The sequence below is a fragment of the Talpa occidentalis genome, unplaced genomic scaffold (assembly GCF_014898055.3).
Source record: "Talpa occidentalis isolate TD23 unplaced genomic scaffold, MPIMG_talOcc4v2.1 talOcc4.10, whole genome shotgun sequence".
Lineage (NCBI taxonomy): Eukaryota > Metazoa > Chordata > Mammalia > Eulipotyphla > Talpidae > Talpa > Talpa occidentalis.
Genome location: NW_023600993.1, coordinates 55,254,410 through 55,273,012, shown reverse-complemented (window position 1 = coordinate 55,273,012; position 18,603 = coordinate 55,254,410). Strand labels below are relative to the sequence as shown.

At 42.3% G+C, this 18,603-nt stretch overlaps 1 protein-coding gene across 2 annotated transcripts in view; it reads right to left on the bottom strand.

The window, feature by feature from the left end:
- Window positions 1-15,986, bottom strand: part of OGDH (oxoglutarate dehydrogenase) — a 78,070-nt gene extending 62,084 nt beyond the window's left edge. For both annotated transcript variants that reach the window (XM_037493072.2, XM_037493063.2), the window contains exons 1-2: window positions 15,891-15,986; window positions 3,874-4,124 (exon numbers count right to left, since the gene is read on the bottom strand). In XM_037493072.2, the coding sequence (XP_037348969.1) occupies window positions 3,874-4,095 (222 nt within the window). In that variant the 5' untranslated portion in view covers window positions 4,096-4,124; window positions 15,891-15,986. The remainder of the gene's footprint in view (window positions 1-3,873; window positions 4,125-15,890) is intronic.
- Between the last annotated feature and the right edge of the window lie 2,617 nt (window positions 15,987-18,603).

Sequence of the window (18,603 nt, the reverse complement as noted above, 5' to 3'; positions counted from 1 at the left end):
GCTGACGAAATACACTGCTGAGGGGAGCAGCGGGCGAGTCAGAAGAGGTCTGCCGCACCATGTGGGACCCTTGCGGGCCGGCCAGGATCGGACTGGCACTGCAGAGGCTGCAGACAGCTTCACAGCACGGAGCTCAACTGCCTGCGCCACCAGGGGAAGCCCTGGAATCGATTTTTAAAGAGCGCAAACTGTAGAGAGCTGTAAACATGGCAATGGATTGTTTCATGGAGCCTTCTTCATAATAAATGCTTTCAAGTTTGAAAGCATCATAATAAAAAGTTAAAAAAAATAAATAACCGGGAAGAGAGTACAGAAGGGCAGGGACGGAGAGATGTTAACTTCATCTGGTTTTTGGTCGATAAAACAAAAATTCTGTCCTAGAAATTCCCCATGAACTCTCTGAAAAGTGGGAGAAGAAAGATGAGAGAATCAGCCCTTAGGACAAGAACTCAAGGTCGGCTCTGATACAGAAATAGGAGATTAAAAAAATCATCAGTCTAAATCTCAAAATCTAATGTTAGTTATCTCTACCTACACTATTTATCCCAAAATAAGAACACAAATGAACCAACTACTTGTAAGACCTTTTGTGGTTCACAAGATATCTCTGAAAAACAGATAAAAGCTCTGGATCACCTCTCTCATAAAACAAAAGAAAATAAAAATGAATTTAGATCAGCTATCAGGCCTAATTCAACTTGGAGAGGTGGTTAAGTCCCAACTTGCTGGATAGCAGAGATGGGGACAGAGGACACAAGAAATGATATAGAGTGCCTCCACTGGAGAATCCCAGCAACAAAACTGGTGGAAAAGCTGGGTCAAAGAAGCCAAGCAGAATGTATTCTCTTATAAAACAGAAAAATCCCTTTTTGAGATTCTCCACCCATATTCCCACAGAATCTCTCAATGAGGCTCTCTCTGACCAACAAAGTGAAGGACTCAATCTATCTTCTGGAGTCATCCCCAGTAGGTTGCATCTGTGCCTGTCAGGAGACCTTTCAATGTGCTATCTCATTCCCAGGACAGATACTGTGACACCCCCCCTTTCCCAGCCAGAGAACCCCCAAGTGCCTTCTAGTCATTATGTTTTACCTTCCTTAATTCCACTCAGTAAAAATACTTTTCCAGGACAGGTACTTCTGAAGTTAGTGAAAACACTGTGCATGATGTATAATGGTGGATACGTACACATTTGTCCAAAACCTTAGATTGCATAAGAATAAAAACAAACCCCGATGTAAACCATGGACTTTGGGAGACAATGATATGAATAAGTGATATTGTGAGTTATAAGAAGAAATAAATATATAGGACTCTGCCCGGGTTCCTGACGCAGGGCTCCTGAGACCCTGGAAAATTCTGGGTGATAGTAATGTCTTCATTCTAATGAGGTGCCTCGGCTCCTGAATGGTGGTTGGTCACCAGAAAGACTGAGCCAAAATTAAAGCTTGGATTTTTCAGCTGTGTTCCTCCTCTCACCTCCTGAGAAGGGATATAGGAGCTAATAATGGACCCTATGTGATGAAGTGTCCACAATTTCCAAAAATAAGGGTTTTGGGAGCTTCTGAGCTGATGACCGCATGAAGGTGCTCACACACCTGGAGATCCCATGATAGTTCAGAGCCCTCTTCCATACCTCATCCTACCCATCTCTTCCAGTTAGATGTTCATCTGTATCTTTTGTCATATCATTTTATAATAAGCCAGTAAATATAATTAAGTGTTTCCCTGAGTTCTGTGAGAAGCTCTCACATATTAATCAAACTTGAGGAGAGGGTCATGGGAACCTCCAAACTATATCTGGCTGGTGAAGTACATCGGTCACAATGTGGGTTTGTGGCTGGCATTTGAAATGTGTGTGAGGGAAGAGTCTTATGGAACTGAGTTTTTAACCTGGGGGACCTGACTATCTGTGGGTAGATAGTATCAGAATTAAGTTAAATTGTAGGACATGCAGTTGGTATAGTAGAAAATTACTTGGTATGAGGAAAAATGACACATTTGGTGGTGAAGTGTTTTGTGCAAAAGCAGACACATAGGGAAGAAACCCACAGTAGGAAAGAACTGGGTTTTTCCCTAGATAGAGAATGGAAAAATTGAGATTTTCCCTTTCCATGTGTCATGTGGGTTTACCATTTGTAACAAATGTACCCTTTGGTGGGGATGTTCATAGTGGGAGAGGCTGTACATGTATGAAGTCAAGGGTCACAGTGGGAAATCTCTATGTCTTCTTCTTTTATTAGGACCCTAATACAGCTTTAAAAGATAAAGACTTGATTGAAAAAAAAAACAACAATAATATTGATACAAATACTAACGACAATGGTAATAAATCTGAGGAACTGGAAAAAAAACTTTTCAATGAAAATTATCATTTATGCATCACTGGTATCATACCCCATGAAAAAACTTCCTCATAAAGCTTCTGCAGGAGCAACTAGAAGGGTTTCAATTCCACTTTTCAGAGCTCTGTAGCCACAGAGCAATAGTGTGCTTCTCCCATGGCAATCCACTGCCATCACACTCAGATCCCTCCCCCCCTTACCTTACGAAAAGTTACTTTCTCTAAAAGCAAATGTAACTTAAGAAGACTTAGTTCCACAAAAGGATTATGCTGGGGGAAATTCAAGCAAAGGGACAGGCCTGGGAAGAAGATAACAATCTGACTTGGAACTCTAAATTAGGTTTACTCTAGAGATAATCTATCCCACCTGCCAGGGACCAGGGAAAGAGATCCGAGATCTCCTCTTAGGGAGACGAGGTCTTATCCTGCTCAGGGAGTGAAGTGACGTTTAGGTTGCCATGAAAACAGGGAAGGACCAGCTAGATGTCCCCCTCTGTTGAGCAATGAGGTTCAGAACAAGAGGCAGTATTCCCAAAGAAACAGGGCTGGTGGTTCCTGCTGCCAAAGAAGTTTCCAGTTTAAAATGTTACTGCCACTTCAGGGTAGAATTTATTCACAGGGGCCCAAGGGAAGCGAACTGCCTTTTGATGATAAGACCCTACAACTCAAGAGTAAAGAGGCCAAATTAATGGTGATGAAAACCAACCTCCACTGAGTATTCCCTTTGTGCCAGACACTGAACATTACGCACAAACTGAGATTTCCCTTAAATCATCCACAGCCTTACAAATGAGGTTGAGTAATTTAGGTATCCACCTTTTAGCACCTGCACTGGGGCAGCTGTCTGACCTGAAAATCAAGAGTGGTTATCAAATCCATAAATATTCACTGAATAAACACCATGAAGAAATTCTGCCTCTAGGCATACCCTATGACAAGCAATAGCATAGAGAGAGGTGCTAAGAAGGAAGTGCCATCTAGGTAACACAGAGAAATCAGAAAGAAGTCTTTGTGGAATTTACTCTCAAATATAGAAGAAAAACATGAGTGTAATGCTCTAAAAGGTCATTTATACAGCAATTACATGAGATAATTTTAAGGTGTTCTTGGGGCTGTGGGATGGACGGGCGTGCTTGGGGTCACTCTTTCCATGTGTATTCTTTCTCCAACATCTCCATCAGCAGCAGGTTTGCAGACATCCTGGAAGCGGTGTGACTGTGTTTTCATATCCTAATGGGCTTCATCATGTAGTTGGCGCAGGAACCGAGATCTCAAGTATGTGGCACATCAAGCAAGAGGGGAAGGCCCCTCTGAGGAAGGCAGCTCCTGCTGGGTCTGGTTCTGATGGTCGAGCTGGGACTGTTACATAGGAATCAAGTTGGTAGGCGCTCCCAGCAGCTGCTCTGCCTGTGCGTCTGCTTCCTCGGGGCTTGTCGGAAAGCCTGGCATGCACTTACCTGGGACAGTCAGCCCACATCAGGCCACAACACCAAACACATGATGATGATGCCCACTCCTCCAAGTCTTACCTTGTGTACACTTTTTGGGTTTTCCAACCAGGCATAGTACATTTCCTCCACATAGTTTGAACTAGTTCCACTGAGGAAGGGCTCTGCAGCAACGGGGGCAGAATAGCACCGAATCTGCCGAAACGTCCTAGCTGCTGCTGGTCTGTTTTGTGAAAATGTCTTAACAGTCTGGGAAGCCGTCAACGGCCTCAATTTAACAGCACAAGTCCTTAAGTGAAACATTCTGGAGTCCTGAAGTTTCTCACGACAGGCTGTACAAAAAAAAAAAAAAAAAGTTAAACCATTTAAAGTTAAAAGCTAAAGCATTTTAGCAGTAAGACTACTGAGAAGAAACTTGCAGGAGGAGAAAAGATAGGTGGGAAAGTATGAAGAAACACATGGGAAGAACAAGAATCATTTGATACTGGACAGGAAAAGGAAGGGTCCTGACTATCACATATGGAGTCTGGCCACTTTCATAAGCACTAGAGAACCAGAGGAGGTTTTAAAGTGGTTAAAAAGGAATGTGCACATAGCACATTTGCCCTGTACAGCTCTACTGTCAGCAACTTGTTAGGACTTTTTATGAGGTCCACAAATTCCTTAGCAGGAAGAGATGAGGTTCTTTTGTTTTCCAGACCGCATTTCTCTGTTTCAGCTTCTTTAAAGGTTCCCCATGGTCATAGGGCCATTAATAGCACAGCCAGGATCTAAGAGGTCTTTCTGACAGCAAAGTCCCAGTTCTACCTACCAGGAACTGTCTGGCTCTTGAGCAACAGCATATGAAGGCTGGAGAGGGAGGGAAAAGTCAGAGAGACTAGACTAAGGTAGAGGGGGAAGAGTAGGAGTTGGGGGTACATGAAGAAGGAGAAGGTGGGAGAGGAGATGGGTTCCATTTACTTACTTCTGCTTTGACTGGAGTTTATACTCTATGATCTTGACTAAACATAATCTATGGCTATCAAAAACTGTTCTTTTATAAGAGAAAGTGATGTGCCTGTCAGAATAGAACGAATTTAGATGTTCCCAGAGGATCTTAAATCACTTCCAAGAATCCAGCATACCCTTGGGCTGTCAAGAGGGGACAAGGACACTGCAGGTCCTCTTCCTTAAAGAATCCCAGCTGTGGGCCTCCCTAGTGGCCTAGGGGTTAAGTCTCAGCACTATGTGTCTCACCACTGTGGCCTGAGTTCTATCCCTGACCAGGGAGCTAACCCACATGGCACAGAAAACCTCTCCTGGTTCTCCCGCTTCTCCCCTCAGCAGTGTATTTCAGTCAATCGGCTTGTTCTGCTCCCCACTCCGTCTCTGGTGAATCCTCTCACTCCCACACCTCTGGCCTGTACCCCAGTTCTTCCATGAAAAAAAAAAAAAATCCCAGTTGTCCCAGAGCACTTTTGTGTCACAGAAAAGGGGCCCTGGGGGACCCTTAGGGCCAGAGGTACAGGGCTCATGGCAGTCCTCTACCCAGGATAGTGTGCTTTATGGTCTAAGACATGCTTGCTCATGAATTCGCCTTAAAGCAAGTGTCCTGTTTGTGAAGGTGGACTTACCCCTTACCTCCACACCTACTTGAAGCTTTGAAACAAGCTGTGAATTACCCAGAAACAGTGCATACAATATCTTCTGTACTGTTTATAAGACCCTTTCCTCTTGTGCAACAAGATCAGAATGAGTACAAAGGACAAAAAGGAGAGACTTCAAGAGTGTGCTGCCTGCTCTGCTGCTGGGAAAAACAGGCAACAAGGGGGAAAGCAGAATATATGCTTTAAAAACAAGCTAAAGGACAAACAATTGTTCCTTAAAAATGAACACATAGGGCCTCCCTGGTAGTGCAAGGGGTTGGGACACAGCCTATGAAGCTGTCCGCAGCCACTGCAGCACAAGTTCAATCCCTTGCCTGCCAGGGAGCAATCCACATGGCGCAGCAGACCTCTCCTGACTCTCCCACTGCTCCCCTCAGCAGTGTACTTCGGTCAATCTGCCTGTTCTGTTCCCCACTCTGTCTCTGGTAGATCCTTTCTTCCCCCACATCTCTGGCCTGTACCCCAGTTCTTGTCTGCAAAAATATCTTTTTTAAAAAATGAACACATACCTTTCGTATATAGTTACAGAATGCAATCTTAATCCTTATGACTTTTTTTTACATTAAAAGTAATCTATTTTAGGGCCTCCCTGGTGGCACAAGGGGTTAAGACACAACATATGAAGCTTGCTGCAGCTACTGCAGCAAAAGTTCGATCCCTAGCCAGGGAGCTACATACATGGTGCAGCAGACCTCTCCTGACTCACCCACTCCTCCCCTCAGCAGTGTATTTCAGTCAATCCGCCTGTTCTGTTTCCCACTATGTCTCTGGTGAATCCTCTCATCCCCCACAACTCTGGCCTGTACCCCAGTTCCTGTATGTATAAATAAATAAATCTTTTTAAGTAATCTATTTTAAGTAAATTTGGTAATTCTTAGGATCTTCAACTACACTCCAATTTTCCCCATTAATAAATTTAAGGCAGACAAAGTCAAAGATATTGAGGGCAAAAATTACTATTACTGATGTTGCTTTCATGTTAATTTCTAAAAGTTATCCAGGTCCAAAGGAAAATGTTCATTCCCCCCCCACCCTTTCAAGGTCATTATTATCTAGGCAGGTTGAAATATTCAATCATTTCTTGAGTAAGGTTTTTCTCCTAGAATATACATCATTATCAACTCCATTAACTATCTGTTATTATTCAGCTGCAAGTCCCAAAATGGAGTCACTGTGTAAGCCCAGTAAGACAAAATATCTAACCTAATTGCAGCTTCAATCTCCTCCAGCAATGTAGTCTTAACTGCCCAGTACGGAATTTTCTGGTCAGCACCACTGAAGCAATTTTTTCCATTACCCAAAGAAGATGAGATAATCTGTCACAAGACCTTTTTCATTCCCCATGGGCAGTTACCTAAGCCTGAAATAATTCCCTGCCCCCTTATCTTGTCCTTTTTCTGCCTATAAAAACCTTTCACATTATACAGTATTTCAGAGCACTTTCCTACATGCTAGATGGGATGCTATTTGATTTATTAATCATTTAATAAAGTCAATTAGATTTTAAAAATTAACTCCATTAGATTTTTGTTATTTAATAATCCCAATCAACAGGACCTACACTGAAAGACACAAAACTGCCCATTTTATCTATTTTTCCCAAAGTTGTCTTCCCAAGATGATACTGCAAGTAAACCATGTCCTCTAGCTACTGGCAGTCATTGAATTTGCAAATAACTCCGTGCTGCCCAGTACTACAATCAAGATAGGTCAGCTATTTTCAAACTTCCCTGAAGATGACTCATCAAAAAAGTTGTCCTTTAGCAGAAGGTTCAACATCCCCTATCTTCTACCCTTGATGGCCGGAACAGCTGTTCTCTGTTCATGATCTGATGGACCCAGAGAACAGACACTAACTTTACATTTCAGATTTGGGTGGATAGCTATCTTTCCAATTCCAGAGTCGATTTTAGGAGTATTTGCATCATTTGGTAGAGATATTCAATTATTCAAACACTTTCATGAAAGTCTTGTATTTTCCAATAAGTTCAAGTATTCTCGTTTTTGGTTTAGAAGAAAATATTTGACAAGGAGTCAAAAAACCTTATGGGGGGGGAGAAACAGTCTTTAATATGGTGATGGGACAGCTGGAGTTCCATATGTAAAAGAATGAAATTAGACCCCTACCTCACACTTTCTACAAAATTAACCCAAAATGGATTGACAACCTAAATGTAAGACTGAAAACTCTTACAAGTTTTGTACTTCCAAGTTATAATGGAGTAAATCATTAACTCAGGCAATAGATTCTTAGGACACCACAAAAATACAAACAAGAAAAAAAAATCAGACTTCATCAAAATAAAAACTTCTGTGCTTCAAAGGACACCATCAAGAAAAGAGAAAAACAAAGGAAATATCTGCAAGTTATATAACTGATAAGGGACTTTTATACAGAACATACAAAGAACTCTTATAACTCAACAATGAAAAGAAAAATAACCCAATCAAAAATAGGCAAAGGACACGAAAAGATATTTTGCCAAATATATACAAATGACCAATAACATGTCTTTAAAAACGTAAACAAAAACCACAAGCTATCACTTCATGCCCACTAGACTAGACACAAACAAAAAAAAAATAACAAATGTTGGTGAAAACACATAGAAATTAGAACCCTCATACAATTCTGGGTGGAATATCAGCTTGTACAGCCACTTTGGGGAAAGTTTGGCAATTCCTCAACAAGTTAAACATAGATTTTGGGAGACTGTGGAGTCCTGTTGGGAGCAGACTTCTAAAATATGGCTGGAAGGTTGTGGTGGAGGTCATTTTTGCTGGCTACAAGAGGTATCTCTGGAACCAGAGGGAATAGATGGCTCTTCTTAAAATTGAAAATGTTTATGCTCGAGATGAAACTGAATTCTATCTAGGGAAGAGATACACTTATGCATACAAAGCAAAGATAACATAGTGAATAATACTAGAACAACCTAGAGAAAGGTAATGTATACCCATGGAAACAGTGGCATGGTCTGAGTCAAATTCCAAAGCAAACTTCCTGCTAAGGTCACAGGACACAGACTCCATGTAATGCTGTACCTCTCCAGGGCTAAAACTACTGAAAAGCCAATAAATAAAAGTGGATTTGTTCTCTTGTTAAAAAAAAAAAGTTAAACAGAGGACCATATGACTCAGCAATCTTACCCCTAGGTACAAAACCATGAGAAAATAAAAACATGTCCATACAAAAATATGTACATAAAAGTTCACAGCAGTGTATTCAAACCAGTCATAAAGTGGAAACAACTCAAATGTCTGTCAAGTGATGAATGGGTATATAGAATGTGTTATAATCATATAACAAACAGAACATTAAGCAATAAAAAGGAATGAAATACTGGTAAAGTCATTCACAAAAACAATGTATGATTTCATTGATAATGAAATATTCAGAACAGCCAAATTTATCTACATAAATGTAGATAAACTACATTTATGACGACTAGGGCTGGGGGCAGAGGTATAAGATGAGATTATTAATGGCAGTATGGAGGTTCTGTTTAGGGGTGATGAAAATGGTCTAAAACTATATTATGGTTGCACAACCTTCTAATATACTGAAAACATTCAACTGCACAATTTAAGTGGGTGAATTATATGGTATATGAATTTTATCTCAAAATTGTTTAAGAAAAAAATATGTAAGAAAAAATTTGAGGGCCTCCCCTGGTGGCGCAGTGGTTGAGTGCTGGGCTGCGAAGCTGCCCGCAGCCTCTGTAGCGCCGGTTTGATCCCTGGCCACCAGCAATGGTCCCACATGGTGCGACAAACCTCTCTTGCTGCACCCCCTGCTCCCCTCAGCAGTGTATTTCGTCAGTCTGCCTGTTCTGTTCCCCACTCTGGCTCTGGTGAATTCTCTCACCCTCCCGTGCTTCTGACTGTACCCAGTGCTTGTATAAATAAATAAATACATCTTTAAAAAGAAAAAGAAAAAGAAAAAATTTGAGAACCTATCAACACTGATAGAGTCCAAAAACAAACACTATTTGTAACCCATTACTTTCAAGATGAAAGTATAAACCTATACATTTGAGAAAAGATTGAAAACAAGTAAAAACCAAAGCAAAATGTGTTTTTAAAAGTTCAGTGCCCTGCTCTTTGGAAACTATAAGCTGAAATAAAATAGAACTTTTTTTATCTGTTCCTGAACCTTCATGAGTCAGGCAACACACAACTCACCACCTCCTTATACACAGAATTGTATCACCTGCCAATGTAATGTTGACTAGGCAGAGGGATAATTAAAGAGGCAATGTCTAGTAAAACCACCCTGTGCAGATACACAGGAAATGAGTCTGAAAGAAAACAGCACACACCAATAAGTGATTGTTGTCTGTCTGTTGCCTGACAACTTTAAAAGAACTCATCTTGAAAATATTTTCCATTTTTTTCTTTTTTTTTCCTTTTCTGACTTATTAAGATCCTTCTGATGAATCTAGAAGACAACAATTGCTATACACCTGTGGCTATTACTCCATATCTGCAATTATTTTAGTTTCAGCAGTGATACCAAGTACTTACATACAGAGAGAGCACAGATTTCAGCTCATCTTATTGATAGGGAATTTCAAAGATTTCAACATCTTTCACTTTTTTTTTTTTAAGGTTTATTTATACAAGCACTGCGTACAGTCAGAAGCGCGGGAGGGTGAGAGAATTCAGCCAGACTAGGGAGCAGAACAGGCAGACCGACGAAGTACATTGCTGAGGGGGGCAGCGGGCGTGGCAGAAGAGGTCTGCATGCCATATGGGACCCTCGCCAGAGGCTGGGGATCGAATCTGCGCTGCAGAGGCTGCGGGCAGCTTCGCAGCCCAGTGCTCAACCTCTGCACCACCAGGGAGGCCCAACATTTTTCACTTTTGATGCCTCATTGAAAAAAAAACTGTGGGGTAGGGAGGTAGTGAGGATTTTTTTTTTTTTTTTTTTTGAGGATTACTTTTAAATTGCAAAGGAATTTTGCCATTACTAGTTGGAAATGATGGTTGAGCCTGCAGGGCAAACAGGCTGTGACAATGACTGTATGAGCCTTAAACACATTACTAGATCTGGCTTTGGTTTCCCTCACCATAAAATGAAGACAGCAATTCCTCCTGTTTCCTTTGTATAAAAGCTTTTTTGAGGGGAAAAAAGAACTATCATACAAACATGAAAGCATTTGGCCCACTTTGAAAGTATCCCCATGACTAAAGAATTACAACTTAAGAAAAATCTTTTTTATAAAGCTCAAGTTCCCAAGTTTCCAAACTTAAACATGAGTTAATATGGAGTAGAATGACAGCCAGATCACGGACTTTATCTTTGGTTGGGAGGGACTTCTACCTCAGAATCAGAACCCTGAACAAGCTTCAATGCCTGGGTCTGAAGGCAGATGTAGACCTCACCCAGAGCAGCATCATGTGACCAGAGGTGCCCCAGAACACAGTCATCTAAGCGTGGGTAAATAGAAACTTATGAAAAGCATTGGCTAGAGTACACATTATTAAATCTTTATTGCTAGGAAGGATATTTGTTAATATTTATTAAAATTTTAAGATAACATATAGGACTTCCTTCTGCCAAATGCTGTTAAAAACGCGAGATGCTACTTTTAAAAGAAAAGACTCTGAAATAAGAGAGCCTGGGAAAGGACTTCAGTGCCCAAAGGAAAATACAGGGAAGGGAGGGAGAGAGAGAAAAGGAAAAAGAAGAAGGGAGGAAGGAAGGAAGGAAGAAAAAGAAAGAATCACAGCATTGAGTTCTCTATTTTCTTTTTGCTTCCTATATCCCAAGCCAGGTCCTAGAAAAGCTGGCAACCAAAAATGCCAAGTAATTCAAACAAAAAAAAGATACAACAAAATGCCTGCTCTCTCTACCCAAAGGATGAGGATGGGCAATCTGGTGGGACAGAACACTTTTAGAAAATAACCACACTACTGCAGTGAACACAGAACACACTATGGCCCATCCCCACCGTAGCTGGTCTCAGAGAGCCGGGACTTTCATCACTACTAGCTGACAATGAACCCCACCTCTACTGCTTACTCCTGATACCAGTGGAGACCAGAAGGCGAGCCTAGATTCTACTCCCACCCACAAGGAACAGGGAAGCACCCCTCCCTACCCAGGCAGGATAGTATTACAAAGTACTAATGGGGAACTTACACCCACAAAGCAGTAACAAGGAATCCCTCTCCAAGATACCAAGAAGACCGGGTGGGGAGGCTGGATTCCACAAGCTACAAAAGAAACATGGCAGCATCCCTCACCCCCAGCAGTGTCAGAAGAAACCTATTCTGCTCTACTTGGATTTACATAAAATCCAAAGTCTCATAAAACAACAACCAAAATGTTCAATTACACTGAAAGATAGTCATTACATCAAGATCCAGAATGATCTCAACTGAAACAAACAAAGACAATCTATAGACACCAACAAGATGACAGATGTTAGAGTCATTTGGTAAAGATTTTAAAGGAACCATAATCAAAATGCTGCATGAGCAACTAGGAAGATGCTTGAAACAAATGAAAACTAAGAATCCTTACCAAGAAACAGAAGATATAAATTATCAGAACTAAAAATACAATGATAAAAAAACAAAACAAAAACACACTTCCCCCAAATTGGTAGATGGGTTAAACTGCAGAACAGAAGAAACAAGAAAAACAAAGAACATGAAGATAGAACAAAAGAAGTTACCCAAACTGAACAACAGTGACAACAGACTAAAACACAAACAAACAGGGCCTCAGGAATATTTGGGACTATAACCAAAGATGTTATGACATGAATATGTCATTCTTGGGCCTCCCTGGCAGCACAAGGGGTAAGTCTCAGCACTATGAAGCTGTGGGCAGCCACTGCAGCCTGAGTTTGATCCCCGGCCAGGGAGCTACCCACATGGCACAGCAGACCTTTCCTATCTCACCCGCTGCTCCCCTCAGCAGTATATTTCAGTTAGTCCACCTGCCCTGCTCCCCACTGTCTTTGGTGAATCCTCTCACCCCAGTACAGCTCTGGCCTACCTCTGGCTATTGTATGCAAAATAATGAAATAAATCTTTAAAAAAAAAAAAAGGTCATTCTAATTCCAGGAAAAGAAAGGGAGGGGCTAAAAAAGTATGCAAATAGTAATGGCTGAAAATGTCCCAAATTTGGCAAAAGTTATAAATTGACAGATTCAAGATGTTTAAGCAAATTCCAAATAGAATAAACCCAAAGAAACCCACTCCAAGATACATCATAAGAAAGATTTTGAAACTAGACAAAAAAATTTAATAGCATATAGTGTATTTCTTATCAGAGAAACTATGGTTGCCAAGAAAAGTGCTAAAGAAAACTACAAGTGGGCCTCACCTGGTGGCGCACTGGTTGAGTGCTGGGGTGCGAAGCTGCCCACAGCCTCTACAGTGCGGGTTCAATCCCCGGCCACCAGCGAGGGTCCCACATGGCGCAGCAGACCTCTCCTGCCGCGCCCGCTGCTCCCCTCAGCAGTGTACTTTGTCAGTCTGCCTGCTCTGTTCCCTGCTCTGGCTCTGGTGAATTCTCTCACCCTCCCGCGCTTCTGACTGTACCCAATGTTTGTATAAATAAATAAATAAATCTTAAAAAAAAAAAAAAAAAAAAAAGAAAACCCATTCAACCTAGACTTTACACTTTATATAGAAATTAACTATAAATGGCCCCCACATTTAAGTGTATAACACAAAACTATGAAACTTTTAGAAAGGTATATGCGTCATCAGGAACAACAACTGGGCAAAAGGTCTTTAGACTTGATACCAAAAGCATGATCAAGACTAAACTGACAAATTGGACTTCAACCAAATTAAAAACTTTTGCTCTGCAAAATATCCCTTTCAAGAAGATAAATAGACAAGCTATAGACCAGGAGAAAATATTTGCAAAACATATCTAACAAGAGGATCAGTATATCTAGAACATAAGGAATACTCAAAACTCAAAACTTCTTTAAAAAGACCCAATGACAAAATGGGCAAAGAACAGGCATTTTACCAAAAAGCATACAGAGATGGCAAACAAGCAAATGAAAAGATGTTCAATATACCAGCCTTCAGAATAATGTAAATTAATACCAAAAGACACCACTACACATAGATTTGGATGACTAAAATAAATAGAAACATCACCAAATGCTGGCAATGATGTGGAGAAACTGGATCACAAATACATTACTCTTGAGAACGTAAAATGGTACAGCCACTCTGGAAAATCTATCAGCTATTTCTTAAAAAACGAAACATGCAACTACCTATGTGACCTAGTGAAACTATCGTGTGACTAATGATTGCAATCCTGGCAGTTTTTCCCAAAGAAATAACAACTTAGGTTCACATAAAAACCTGTATATGAATGTTTATAGCAGTCTTATTCATAATAGCCAAAAAATGGAAACAACCCAGATGTTGAAATCAATTGGCACAGTCCTGCAACGTACAGGACTTTTAGGGCATAAAAAGAAATAAACTACAGATACAGACTTTAACTTGCCTGCATCTCCAGAGAATTATGCTGGGTGGAAAAAGCTAATCCCAAAAGGTTACACACTATATAATTCTCTTTATACATAGTCTTGCCAGGCTAAAATTATAGAAATGGAGAACAGATTTTGTGGTTGCCAGGAGCAAAGGAGCTGAAGGCAGGAAGGAAGTACATGTGACTAAAAAGGCAAGGAGAGATTCTTGTGGTGATAAAAATGTTCAGAATCTTGACTATTATCAATGTCAATATCTGGCTGCAATATTGTATTACAGTTGTTGCAAAATGTTATGAGAGGGAACCTGTTAAGAAGATACTGAGATCTGTGTATAATTTGCTATACCTGCAAAAAATGGATTTCTCTAAATTGCACAATCCTCAAAATAAATTTCTCAACAATTGCAATTATCTCCAAAAAAGTACCTGACTATTTAAGAGGTAAATGGTATGATATTTTTTTCAAGTGGGTCATTGAAGAGTGAGATTTTTTTTTAAAGCAGGAGCATATATGCATATATACAATTATGTGATATACATATAATATATATGACATTTGGTATTTATAAACTGCATTCAAGTTTAAATGAAACCAACAGATTTTCAAACTTCTGAAATTATTGTTAGTTGTAAAAGTAATTGATTTGTGGTAACCATTGCATAATTGTGACTACACACAAACCACTTGTTTACTTGATGGTATACTTTGAATGAGTGAATTGTATGGTACCTGATGATGTAGCTCAAAAGAGCTGTTAAGAAGGAAATAATAGTTGAAATGTGGAAATTGTTAAAAAAAAAAATCAGGATATTCTGACCTTTTTCCCACTCTCCAAGATCTTGTACTCAGCTAATTTGCGAAGCCAGAATAATATGATTTATTTTCACATGAGGTAGAGCTGCACAGGAAAAACTACAGTTTGCTGCACATCGTACAACAAGTGCAAACAAAGCTAGGAGCCAGGGCACTCATTCTATGTTGCGGAAAGCAATGTAAGCATTTTAGCAATAGTCCTACAGTCCTTACTTCAACGTACAGGACTGCAAGAACAAGTCACGGAGAAATTCCAATAGAGTTCACACCTCAGACATATCTCTTCAAGGTAAAAGGGAGAAGAGCAGGTTCTTGTCGACTCATAGCCTCGCCACCAATTTTCTACTAAGTTGAGCTACACAACGTACATTCGCGACAGATAACTGCCAAAGAGAAAGGTGCACGATTAATGTGTTCCTCCAGGAAACATGCTTCACCGCAACAAGGGCAATGAAACCTTCAAAAGAAGGTCGAACACAGCGGGGATGGTGCAGGGTCATCTGTTCATCAAGGGTGTCATACACTGGGAGAAGGATGAGCACGACAGGTACTGAGTATGGCGGGGTGCTGGATACAGCACGGTACCAAGTACGGGGGAACGCTGCAGGGCAATCTACACACCAGGGCGTCACCACGGGGGCGCAGGGGCGGCCAAAACAGACCCGCCCAAGTTGTGCGTGCCCGGGTAGCGGGGTGGCCCGGAGCCCCAGGCCGCTTTATCAAGGACGCCCGGGAACCCCGGGATCAAGTGGAAGCCCGCAGAGGACACGACCTGGAGGCCACCACGTGACACCTCCCGACCTTGGGGGTCACTCTGGCGCTGGCGCCCGTTCCCTCACATCCGCCGCGCGGCTCGGCCCCGGGTCGCCACAACCAATGGCGCGCCGCTCCGCGCCCCGCGCGACCCCCGCCCCCGCCAATCTCCGCCTGCCCGGCGGCGCCCGACGCGCCATTGACTGCCACGCCCGTCTGTCAGGCCCCGTCCCGCCCACAGCCCCCCTCCGCCAGCCCCGCTCTATCCAGCTTCACTCCCTGTCACTGCAGCGCCAGGGATAACAAGGGCATGGACGCTTCGTCCTCTGCCGCGACTCTTGACCCTGCCCGGCGGACACGGAGTCCCCTACACCGAGCTGGGCCGGCGGCAGCTAGCGCTTACCTGTCTCCCGCACAGCTCCACCCGAACCAAGCGCCGACACCCCGCTCCGGGGCACCAAACTCTCGGCCCCGCCCCGGCGTGTGGCGTCAGCACGCAGATCCGCCCCGGGAGGGGAAGTGCGCCCCTGGGCTGTGGGCGGGGCCATGACGTCACAACACCGCGCCAGTCTCGCCCGCCCAGTGTTCTTCAGGGCAGCGGAGCCCCGCTATTCAAACTACCTGGGGGCGGGTTATACCCGGCAGAGGGCTGTAGGGACTTTCACAAAGAGAGCGGAGCAGACCTGCGCTGTGTTGCCACACAAAGGGAGCTCCTTGGTCCTCGCTGCATGTTAGGGCTCCACGGGTGGTGGCGGTTGGAGGCCAGGGGGTCTCCGGCGTCCCGCGTGGGTGTGTAGGCCACAGTGCGCCTTCGGATACTAGAGTGGGCTCAGCGGTCGCGCGGACTGCGTGCCATGCTGTTCATAGACAGCCAGATTTTGTCTTGTATGCTACGAAAAACGCTGCTGCTAGCAGGTATCCCTATTATGAAATGGGAGAAAAGGTATCTCAGTTGAAGAAATACGGTAAATCACTTTCGGAGAAAGTCCGCTGCAGTTCCTCGGTCTTCAGTAAAGCAAGGAAAGTCTCATTTATGCTAATGTGTCTTTAAATCCATTCTTTTTCTTTCTTTTCCCTTTTTTTAAAAAGATTTATTTATGCATACAAGAACTGGGGTACAGCCTCTCAGAGGTGGGGGTGGTGGTGGTGAGAGGATTCACCAGAGACAGAGTGGGGAGCAGAGCAGGCAGATTGACTGAACTACACTGCTGAGGGGAGCAGCAGATGAGACAGGAGAGGAGTGCTGCGCCAGGTTGGTCAGCTCCTTGGTCGGGGATGGAACTCGTGCTGCAGTGATTGCGGATAGCTTCATAGTAACCCCTTGAGCCACTAGGGAGGCCCTTCTTTCCCTATTTGATGGATCATACCTTGGCCTTGAAAATTTTGGTGGGCTGTAACCAAAACTATAACTTAAGCTGCTTTGTCTTCATGATTTCTGATAGTTTATCTTTGTTGTTTGTGGCAAATAGTACAGTTTTTCCATTTACAGTAATGACAAGTTTTCTTTTGTAGTTCCATTTAAACGCCATTAACTAGAAATTAATTTGAAGGTGGCATCCAAGTAACTTGACCTCGGGGAAACGCTGTTACAGACTCTCGTGCTAGGTATGTTCCCAACAACTTAAAGACATGGACTATGTCATGAGGCATAACAGCAGATATGGAGCGAATGGGGTAGCAATCTGACTGCAGGCTAGTTCATAGAGGACACAAATACCCATTTGGCTAGGAACTCAGACATAGACTTACCACCCTCTTGTGGGGGATAATACAGAATTAGAGCAATTTCTAAAGGAAAAGACAGGTAAGATGGTTAAGTAGGGAGTGTTAAGTACTTGCAAAGGCACAGTTGGGCTGATGTGTCGGACAAGTATTTGGATATGGAGAAACCAAGGAACAAACATCAGTGTATTTCTTGTAAAATATAAGAAAAAAGTTTGGTCACTTTAACCTTTTTAAAGTACAGTCAAGTGATGTTAATTATTCATGAAATTATATCATGAAACCACTATAAGCAATAACTTCCCATTCCCTTCCTCTCTCCCTTCTCTGTTGGTAACTCTACTATCTGTCTTTAAATTTGGCTATTCTAGCTACTTATAATAAGAGAAATCACACAGTATTTGCTCTTTTATGTTTTTTTTTTTTAAAGATTGATTTATTTATTTATACAAGAACCGGGGTACAGACCAGATGCCCGGGAGGTGAGAGGATTCACCAGAGCCAGAGTGAGGAACAGAACAGGCAGACTGACGAAATACACTGCTGAGGGGAGCAGTGGGCTCCACAGGAGAGGTCTGCGCACCATGTGGGACCCTTGCCTGCGGAGGCCGCGGGCAGCTTTGCAACCCAGCGCTCAACCACTGTGCCACCAGGGGAGGCCCTCTTTTATGTTTTCTATTCCACTCAACATAATGTCCTCAAGGTTCATCATTATGTTATAAGGTGTCAGGCATTTCCTTTTTTATGACTGAATAATACCCATTGTCTAGATATATTCACATTTGTATGTTATACCACATTCATCCATTGATAGATGCTTGGGTTGTTTCCACCTTTTGGCTGTTGTAAACAATGCTACAATGACTAAGTTTTTAATAAGTGTTTGTTGACTACTACTTTTATTTTGGTAATTTGTATATAGTTGACCTTTTGTATCTCTGAGTTCCATATCATGGTTTCAGCCAATCACAAATTGAAAGTACCTACCATGTAGTTAGGGCATACATTGGTTGCATTTATATTAAACATGTACCAACTTTTTGTTGTCATGTTCCCTAAATAATACAATGTAAAAACTATTTGCATAGCATTTATGTTGTTATTATCTGTAAACCAGAGATGATTTAAATGATATATATAGTTTATGGGGCCTCCCCAGTGGCGCAGTGGTTGAGTGCTGGGCTGCAAAGCTGCCCACAGCCTCTGCAGCGCCGGTTCAATCCCTGGCCACCAGCGAGGGTCTCACATGGCACGCAGACCTCTCCTGCCGCCCTCTGCTCCCCTTAGCAGTGTACTTCATCATTCTGCCTGCTCTGCTCTCCCCTCTAGCTCTGGTGAATTCTCTCACCTCCCGCGCTTCTGACTGTACCCAGTGCTTGTATAAATAAATAAAT